This window comes from Macaca nemestrina, chromosome 3, assembly GCF_043159975.1.
Source record: "Macaca nemestrina isolate mMacNem1 chromosome 3, mMacNem.hap1, whole genome shotgun sequence".
NCBI classification, from domain to species: Eukaryota; Metazoa; Chordata; class Mammalia; order Primates; family Cercopithecidae; genus Macaca; species Macaca nemestrina.
Window position 1 is genome coordinate 33756481 of NC_092127.1, and position 10946 is coordinate 33767426.

General features: G+C 37.1%; 1 protein-coding gene across 1 annotated transcript in view; it reads left to right on the plus strand.

Annotated features, from left to right (window-relative positions):
• Nucleotides 1–9170, plus strand: part of LOC105488616 (cathepsin O) — a 31145-nt gene extending 21975 nt beyond the window's left edge. Inside the window, exons 6-8 of the mRNA XM_011752839.2 lie at nt 1958–2121; nt 3226–3318; nt 5909–9170. Of these exons, the coding sequence (XP_011751141.2) occupies nt 1958–2121; nt 3226–3318; nt 5909–5943 (292 nt within the window). The 3' untranslated portion in view covers nt 5944–9170. The remainder of the gene's footprint in view (nt 1–1957; nt 2122–3225; nt 3319–5908) is intronic.
• Nucleotides 9171–10946: the final 1776 nt, after the last annotated feature.

Consider the following 10946-nt stretch of genomic DNA (forward strand, 5'->3'; position numbering starts at 1 on the left):
ATGTTGATAGTAGTTCTATATTGGGTTAATAATGAAAATTAAAATGCTGTCTGGAGCATATTTGAACTCTCTAAAACCTGACATCTTTCGGAAAGACAAATGATAGCAATGCCACTCAATTCTGGGGCCAAATGGAACATTTGCCTCTGCTTATGACTGAGGCTTGTCATTCTATTTCTTACTTCTAATCTTTGATATCTTTTCTTCAGCTCTAACCCAAATCAGGGATTATTACTAAATTGTTTCTTTGATTCTGCAATGTCAGTTACCCTTTGCATTCTAAAAATATTCCTTCTTCTTGATCTTTCTGCTTTTCTCCTGATGTCCCTGAAACTGGATCTTTGATGAGATGAACTTCCAGTAATCCTTTGTTATCTCAAATTGGTGGAGACAGCTGTGTTCTGGTTGATAGAGAGATTATTTTATATATATATATATATATCATGTTTAAATCAGGAAATACTCAAAGAATTTTGATACAATAAGATGTACTTTATACACTAAATCCTATGGGGAACAAAATTAGTTATTAGATAAGTTAGAAATGAGGGAAATAAATAATCCTTATTGTAAACTTCGAGTATAACTTATATGCTGGGCATGCTACATAATTCATGTCTTGCAAAATTATATCCCATAATTTTATCCTTATATTGATTCTGCATGGTAGGTTAAAGGGCTGCAGTGTATAGTTGGAATCTGAACCCAGGTGTGGGATAATTAAAAACCTGTAACCTATCATGACCCTTTTAAAAACTTTACAATTTTGCCTGTCTCAGGATCATCTTAGTTAATATAAACTGTGTTACAGTAGCAAAAATTAGAAATGTCTGCTTATGTTAAAAAGCAGATATTCGTGCTAATAGATAACATGAATAAATGCATAAAATGAGTATATAGTTTCTATTTCAATAAATTCCATTATTATGCAGTCAACTTTTTGCTCCTCTGTGGACAAAATATTCCCTCTCTAGAAACTGGTCTCCAGCTGGTCATCATGAAAGATTATTTACTCTTTCAAGCCACTAATCCACCCCTGGCTTGCTATAGCAGTAAACTACAAAATGCTATCTTACTGGCTTGAACTACTAGGAACTTGTTTCAGTATCCTTCACCCAGAAAGCTGTCCTTTGAAAAATGTCAATAATGATTTGATCACTCACTTGTAAGATCGATGAAGGACAAATGTTGTATAATATGAGACTTTATATCCATGTGTGAAAGCAATAATTGTGTATTTTGCAGTCTTCACAGTCTAACACCTAGTTCATCTGGCATCCTAACATTTCTTGTCTTTTTAAAATATTTGTTTAACATTTCTACTATTGTATAATTATATTAGCCACTTTTGGGTAGCCCTTCCCTATAATTTCTATATTTGAAAGTGACTAACATAAGTTAGTCTCTTGATTCTCACGGTATGGCAGAGATGGCAAGTTATCTCCAAATATCCAGTCTTTCCACTTTCCTTAATAAAAGAAGCCCTATATCTTCACTGACTTTCCAGCCAGCTACAGAACTCATTCCCCATCTTCCTTTAAGCTAGACTTAGTCATATGACTGAGTTCTGGCCAACGAAATCCGTGAAGATATATGTGGAAGTGTTGCGTGTTATTTCTGGGAAGTCTTTTCAACAGAGATGTACCACTTCTCCTTTCTACTGTCTTAAATATGGGTTAAATGGCTGGAGTCCCAGCAGCCATCTTGGACCATGAATGGACCCTGAAAATGGAGACCTTTGAATAGCAACACAATGATAGAGAAAGAGCTTGGGTTCTTGATATCCTGTAACCCTATCCCAACCATAGACTACCAATCTCTCTGACTTAGCTTCCATTGTTTAGGTCCTTTGTAACTGCAACCAAACCTACTCAGAATTATACACAGATTGTATAGATCATTGTTATTTTTACCTTAAAAACTAAATTTTCTAACCAAATATTTCCTCTTTTGATAGTAACCAAGAAGATGAAATGGCAAAAGCACTTCTTACCTTTGGCCCTTTGGTAGTCATAGTAGATGCAGTGAGCTGGCAAGATTATCTGGGAGGCATTATACAGCATCACTGCTCTAGTGGAGAAGCAAATCATGCAGTTCTCATAACTGGGTTTGATAAAACAGGTAAGTGCTGATAAGACTCAGTTGATTGCTTTCCAGCTTGGATGCTGACCGCAACATGATCACCATCCTGTAGAACGTTGAAATTTGGTTCTGCTATGGCTAAGTCCTCATAAGACCTTCACAACTTCTCAACAATCTTATAGGTGTAAATGTGCTGAGCCCAGCTTGGTCGTGGAGACCCTAACCCAGTGGCACTAGAGGAATTAAAGACACACACACAAAATACAGAGTGTGGAGTGGGAAATCAGGGGTCTCAGAGCCTTCAGAGCTGAGAGCCCTGAACAGAGCTTTACCCACATATTTATTGACTGCAAGCCAATGATAAGCATTGTTTCTGTAGATTATAGGTTAACTAAAAGTATTCCTTATGGGAAATAAAGGCATGGGCTGAAATAAAGGGATGGGTCTGGCTAGTTATCTGCAGCAGGAGCATGTCCTCAAGGAACAGATTGCTCATGCTATTATTGTGGTTTAAGAATGCCTTTAAGCAGTTTCCTGCCCTGGGTTTGGCCAGGTTTTCCTTGCCCTCATTCCGGTAAACCCACAACCTTCCAGCGTGGGTGTCATGGCCATCACAAACATGTCACAGTGCTGCAGAGATTTTGTTTATGGCCAGTTTAGGGGCCAGTTTATGGCCAGATTTGGGGGACCTGTTCCCAATATAAATGTCTTGTCAGATTCCACCTGTCAATTTTTGGGTGGATATCTTGTTAAAATGATGATAATTTTTATCAATACAAAACTATCTGGAATATTTAGAATAATTGTTGGGAAAAGGTAAGTGCATATTATTTTATCATATGTATGTATCAGTTCTTTGTTTCTTTTTCTCATTCATTGGAAATTGGTGTTTGTTTTCATTTTATGCAGTCCCTGTATAAAGGGAAGTGAATTCAAGCATATATTTCTACTGATTGGAGTGTGTCCCGAAGTACTGCTCAGGTTTACTTAGTTAAAATAAAGTAGTTTAAGTTACATTACATTACATTACATTTTTAATCTTCTTCTCAGAGCTACTATCCTTATCAAGAATCCAACTTAAACTTAAACATTCATAACAAAGTTGAGTTTTCAGGATTTGTTACCATTTATGTTTCATTGTAGGAAGCACTCCATATTGGATTGTGCGGAATTCTTGGGGAAGTTCATGGGGAGTAGATGGTTACGCCCATGTCAAAATGGGAAGTAATGTTTGTGGTAAGTCATAAATTTGTGTTTAGAACCTCGAGATAAATATTAAGGAGATTATTTGAATATTTTAGAGTTACAATATATACTCAAATCACTTTAGCAGTAATAGTTTTTGTCCTTTAACCAAATGATGAACAAAAAAAGTGTTTTACAAGAGGAACTGTTAAACATATTAGTATTTGAAAAAGGAAGAGGGACCTTAGTAAAAAATATATGTTACATGTATATCTTAAAACATAAGATAAAGTAATAATTTACCAAGGTTAATTACTTTAAAAACGAGATAAACACAAAGCTTAGGAGAGTGGACTCCTGCAGAAATGTCTTCTTGTTCCAAATTTACATTTCATAACTATAAAGTTTTCTTAATTTCTGTATTGTAATATCTGCTCAATGACTATCAAAAGTTTTTCTATGTTTTCAAATATATTGAAACTGAGCGTTAGTATTGTTTGTGACTTAATATGCCCCTTGCCATCTACAGAATTCTAGCAAAACACCCACTAGAATTGAGAGGCTTAGGCAAATACCAAACATGCTTTTTTATTGAATGACAACTTTTTTTTTTTTTTTTTGAGATGGAGTCTTACTCTGTCTCCCAGGCTGGAATGCAGTGGTGCGATCTCGGCTCACTGCCACCTCCGCCTCCCGGGTTCACACCATTCTCCTGCCTCAGCCTCCTGATTACCTGGGACTACAGAGGCCCACCACCACGCCCGGCTAATTTTTTGTTTTTGTATTTTCAGTAGAGACAGGGTTTCACCATGTTAGCCAGGATGGTCTCGATCTCCTGACCTCGTGATCCACCCTCCTCGGCCTCCCAAAGTGCTGGGATTACAGGCATGAGCCACCATGCCCGGCCTGAATGACAACTTTTTAAATGGACCACCAACCAAACTAAAATAGCTGGTTAAGAATTTTAACTATGTTATAAAACTATATTCAAACCTATGTTCTAAAACTTTTGGTTTAGAAATCAGCGTATTTTCTGAATCAAGCTAGACCCAAACTGAGTTACATATTAGAGCAATCATGTCGTTTCTCATTATAATTTGTTCCAACATATATACAATTTTTTAAAAATGCAGAATTTTTCAGATTATGAGACTGATTAGTTACAGAAAAATTTGAAAGTTTATGTTTAATGATTATTATCCAATCATTCCATAAGGCAGAATCCATGAGAGTTCATGAGTGATCTATTTTGTCACCCTGATGCGACAGTTTTAATAAGTTATTCATTGAAAAAAGTCAACATCACAGAAATATATTGGCCAGAGCACTAGCAACCCCATCAGGCCTCCACTTTTCAGCATTACTGGGAGCTTGTACATCTTTGGAACTTGCAGATAAATTACTGATGTTGGCCGGGCGCAGTGACTCACGCCTGTAATCCCAGCACTTTGGGAGGCCGAGGCGGGCGGATCACAAGGTCAGGAGTTCAAGACCAGCCTGACCAACATGATGAAATCCCGTCTCTACTAAAAATACAAAAATTAGCCAGGCATGGTGGTGCGCACCTGTAATCCCAGCTACTTGGGAGGCTGAGGCAGGAGAATAGCTTGAACCTGGGAGACGGAGGTTGCAGTGAGCCAAGATCAGGTCTCTGCACTCCAGCCTGGGCAACAGAACAAGACCCTGTCTCAAAAAAAAAAAAAAAAAAAAAAAAAATTACTGATGCTAATCATTGAACTCTTGCTGCTAAACACATATTATGTCTGACTGCAGCAGTGGTGGATCTTGGATTTGGGCTGAGGGGTGACTGCTTTCAAACCTCTGACAGAAGTGTTAAAATAACATAATTCAAATATTGGTTATAATTGCCTCAGTTATAACTACATCCCTCACCACAGCCTTTCTCCATCCCTCAGCTACTAAGGGTGAGTGGAGATCATTTCTGCTCTCCACCTGCTTTCATAATATGAATCTTTAAGGGCATGCCTGGTTAGTGATCATACAAGGATTGAAATTCTTCCTGAAAGTGAATATGCCCTGAAAGTTACAATGATGTCATATTACTCTTATGAACAATGGTATAAGGCAGATAGTATTTCATAGCTGCAAGAGATTTCGAAGATATGGTAAGTTACAATAAAAACCAGTCTTCGGATAGGCTAGTTATTGCTTTTGCCATGATGTTGCAGTCTGTGTTCTTGTGTGTAAAGAAAGCATAGCACACTTGTGATTTATTAAAGTTTTACCCACATTCAAATTTTAGAATTTGAGTTATGAAATTGCATTTAAAATAATTTCTTAAGTTATTTTGCCTCTAAGAAATAATGTATTAGTTCAATACAGATTCCAGATGCATACATTTATTCAGTTAACAAGTAGTTTTTGTTGTCGATTTTTAAAATCTTTAAAATTATTTTAGTTTCTTAAAACGAAAATATTAGGCATACTTCTAATATGCCTAATCTCTTCTAATATCTGCCTTTGATGATACCATGTTTACATGGACAAGCTGTGATAAGTATTACATTATTTTCTTAGTAGGTACTAACTCTTTCTGAACCCAAATGAAAAATTGCTTTATTTTACAATTTCAAAAGCATCTAAAGAGGAAATAGACTAATGATTCCTTTTTTCCCCTTAGGTATTGCAGATTCTGTTTCTTCTATATTTGTATGACATGTTGGAGAGATGAAGAGACAGCTACAAAATGAAGGTTTTCATAATGCAGTGTAACATAGTACTTCAAAGTGTTATTCAACTTCAAGTTTCAGCAACTACCTACAAAAGATTCTAAGACCCAGTAGTATTTAAACTAAGTTTCAGAATGTTACCTTCTTGTAGAGAGATGGACAACCAAAGTCAGTGGGACACACTCCAGTGCAGAAGGCTGCAAGGAAGCCTATGGAAGAGTTTCCTGCCCTGAGAGGAAATTCAGATTAGGAAATATTTTAGGTCACTGCAGCTGGGGGAGGCTGCTGTTTACTTTTGTTTGCTTGTTATTTATTTGATTGTTTATTATGAGATATTTCAGGTGGGATCAAAGAGGTCATAAGAATTTATTTTCTTTTGTGGGGTATAATTACTAGCTTTAGGTTACCCCTATACACAAGAACGGCCAACTTAAAATTTTGTGTTCCTTGTACAGTTCATCATATTAGCAGCCCTCTGAGATGGTATATTGGAAGGATTTGCAACACCAATTGCTTTACCTAAACAAATGGTGCTTACTCTTTGAACAGCAGAGTGACCACGTAGAAGGAAGGAAAAAGGTAAAATCCCTTCAGTTAAACTGAAATTAAATGAACAATAAGGCAACTACATAAGTAACTTCTAGTAGCATTGTCTAAGAGACAACTTACTGTTTGATAATTTTCATTGTGAATAGGAATCCAATAGATCATATTTCTTACTTTGTTCTTTTTATACTGGAGAATAATATTTTGTTCTCTAGTATATCAAAATATCAAAATATTATCTCATATTTTCTCCCTCTCTTTCTCTTACTCTTTCTCAAGTTTTCCTGGTGGCTTTGCTTCTCTGACTAAAGAATTAAGTCTCATTTTTACTTTCCATTTCTATTTTCTGGCCACTTAGTTGACTCCCTTTGTCTCTATACTTTTACCAACATTAGGATCTCACCTCTTCCTTCCTCCCCTAATTCATAGGCACCACTCCTATCAAAGTCCCATCTCTTACCCCTGGGTATCAGTCAATCTGTGAGTTTTCCAGACTCTGTTTCCCAGTTTTCCCCTTAGCTTTCCCGGTCTCCCATCTGAACTGCTTCTTTGTGCACCTGTTTTCCTTTCCCTTGGCTCCCTGTCTTGATTCCTGTGATCACTCTTGCATCACTAATTGCACAAGTGATTTCAGGTGCAATTCTGATTAGCCTGCATCTGTGCAGTGATCAATAATCCAGTGTGCCTAGAAGGGACACTGTGTGCTGTTGATGACCTGCAACCAGGAAACAAGCCATTTCTTGTTAGCAGTGTGAGAACCTTATAGCAAAAGAGTTGACCTTCTGGTTGAATATAAGTACAACCATATTAAATGAGTCAATACAAGAAAATTATTTCTGATACTATGTACGTACATATTTCTCCTCTAAACTTTGTCATTCTTTTCTAATGCATATGATCTAACAAAAATGAAACATGAAATGCAGCAGCAACCACTAAAAAAATTCAAGGACATCTAATTTTTTCTGTCACTTTTGCCCTTTGTTTATCCTTCCCTGTGATTAGATAAACAAAATAAAAAAACAAAATGCTGTATTTCTCTTCTTACACCAATCAGAACCAATCCCAAAAGAATGTTTGTTGACTCAGGTTTAGAGGTGTTCCAGAAAGACAGATATTGACATTTTAATTGATAAATATTTTTATTATTCAGGCATGCCAGAAAAGAACTATGTCCTGCTTGACTAGTTTGTATTTGCTACTGACTTTCTATGTGATATAAATGCATTTCTAATACTCTTTCTCAAGTTCTAAAGGATTTTTAAATTTCAAAATGATTAATATGTTTCTGCTGTTGTGGATTTTGATGATATTTACAATAAAACAACCTACATTTGACTTTGGTTTAAAAAGAACCTCTTCTTAAGTGTATGGCTTACATTTCATCAACACAGTATTAATGTGTTTTATATTTACCGTGTTTTCTCAGCTCTAAATTAATATATCCAGCTTTTGGTTTTCTCCATAGGCACTTTAACCTCAGTGTTTCCAAAACTCCATTCATCATCCTCCCTAACTCCTCCCACCGCTCCCAACAAAAATCTCCTTTACCTCCTAGAGTGTCTATTTTGGTTAACAGAATCAACATTATGGAATCACCCAATCAATAAAATTAAGACAAATCCTAAACGTTTAAGCAGGTCATCTACACCTTGGTAACCCATCAATGAATTACCCACCTCCTGTGGCTACTGTCATTTCTTAGTTGCAATGTTCTTTAGTGTCATTTATCTCCATTATTCAGTAGCCTACCTATTATACTCTATGTCCCTTAATCCAGACTCAGAGTCCGCTGATTCAGATCAATGTTCTCATAGTCCATCTACTTTTGTTCCCCTTGCATTTACATTTCTCAAAGATATCAATTTTTCTGTTCACAACCATTCAAGGGTTCCCAGTGCCTATGATACCATGCGAGCTCTTTTAAGTGAGCTTTCATGAAGAAACTCCTCTCTACCTTTTCAACCATGATTGCTGCTGTGCTGCATAGTTCAATCGCTCTTATGCTGTGCTCCAGCCATAACAAACTGCTTAAGTCAAAGCAACAAAATCCTCATCTAATAATTAGAAGTCATAATGAAAGTCATCAAGATGTTTCTGGATGTAGTTTCACAAAGATCTCAAAGTGGATACTAAATTAGCCAACCTTACAGTGATTTTCTAACCCATTTAAAAGTTATAAAGTGGGTCATCAGCACTAGAAGCAAGTGTGACTGGGCAAGGGTGGGAACTTGCAGTCTAAATTATTTTGATATTTATGTTAAGAATAACTGATATATCCTTTGATAAAACTCTTGCAACTTCTAGCTTAGTCACACCAAGAAATATAGATGTAAAGAATGGAATATAACCATATAGTCTATGATATGATTTGGCTGTGTCTTAACCCAAATCTCACCTTGAATTGTAATAATCCCACATGTCAAGGGCAGAGCCAGGTGGAGATAATTGAATCATGAGGGGGGTTTCCCCCTACTGTTCTCATGGTAGTGAATAAGTCTCATGAGATCTGATGGTTTTATAAATGGGAGTTTCCCTGCACAAGTTCTCTTGCCTGCCACCGTGTAAAACATGCCTTTGCTTCACCTCTGCTTTCCACCATGATTGTGAAGCCTCCCCAACCATGTGGAATTGTGAGTTCATTAAACCTCTTTCCTTTATGACTTACCCAGTCTCAGGTATGTCTTTATTAACAGCATAACAACAGACTAATACAACAGGCTAAGAAGGGAGTTACAGATTGGCCAGGGTGATTGACCAGGACTATCAAGATGAAATCAGTCTACTACTCCACAATGGAGGTAAGGGAGAGTAGGCGTGGAACACAGGAGATCCCTTGGAGTATCTCTTAGTATTGCCATGTCCTGTGATTAATGTCAGTGGAAAACTACAACAGCCCAATCCTGGCAGGACTGCAAATGGTCCAGACACTTCAGGAATGAAGGTTTGGGTCACTCCACCAGGTAAGAAACCACAACCTGCTGAAGTTCTTGCTGAAGGCAAAGAGAATAAGGAATGGGGGTAGTGGAATAAGGTAGTCATCAATAGCAGCTTCAGCCATGTGACAAGTTGCAGAAATGAGGACTGTAATTGTCATGAGTATTTCCTCCTTATTTTGTTGAGAACATGTTTGCACATATATACACTTGTACTAAGAAAATATATTCATTTTATTTCCTTTCTTTTTGCTTTATCATGTGATGTCAGATTTGTTTACTTCATATCAACATTTAAGTGTTGTTAACTTTATGTAATAGCATTTGGGTTGGGGATTGGTGCACTTCCAGTTGTACAAAGGATAGCTGTACTGTATTAGGTGTAATTATGACCTTATTATTGTCTTTATTTGAAGATTATGTATGATTTCAGGAGATGTGGATGGGTTCAAGCTGACAAAGTTGTGATGGTTAATATTGAGTGTCAACTTGGTTGGATTAAAGGATGTGAAGTATTGTTACTGGATGTGTTTGTGAGGGTGTTGCCAAAGGAGATTAACATTTGAGTCAGTGGACTGGGAGAGGCAGACCCACCCTCAGCCTGGGTGGGCACTGTCTTATCAGCTGCCAGTGTGAAAGCAGGCATGGAAAGAACAGACCTGCTGAGTCTTCTGGCCTCCATCTTTCTCCCATGCTGGAGGCTTCCTGCCCTGGAACATCAGACTCCAAGTTCTTCAGCTTTTGGACACTTGGACTTACACCAGTGATTTGCCAGGGGCTCTGGGGCCTTCAGCCACAGACTGAAGGCTACATTATTGGCTTCCCTACTTTTGAGGTATTGGGACTTGGACTGGCTTCCTGCTTGCAGACCTATTGTGGGACTTCATCTTGTAATTGTGTAAGTCAATACTCCTTAATAAACTCCCCTTCATATATACATCTATCCTATTAGTTTTGTCCCTTTGGAGAATCCCGACTAATACAGTCTATTAAAATAATGATAAACGTTGACAAATAACATTTGCACCAATATTCTAAGGCACTTTGGTGACAGAACATCTATTAACATATTTTTTTCCTAAGAAATAGCAAAGCTTATAAAATAAGTACTTTTACCCCCAGATGGATAGGAAACTAGGCTTCAACTGATGATTGTACCAGATAGTTAATAAATGGCAGAGCCACAATTTGCCCTCGAGTTTGTTGATTTCAAAGCTAGTGCCTTTTAGCCACCATGCCATTTGACTCTGTATTATATCAGCCTAGCCACCATCAGATACTGTGTATACACACATACACGAGCACACAACAGTCGTGGAGGCAAAAGCAATTATATACAATTCTGACACAAACTAGATGATAGGATCCTTATAAGAAAAAAACGCAATTGAAACCAAAGAATAGTTCAATTCCATCAAGAACTTACTGCTTGCTAGTGATAATGACTCTAGGTCAACGCTGACATACATTTTAGATTTTTAAAATAATATTATGTATTTCCTCCCAG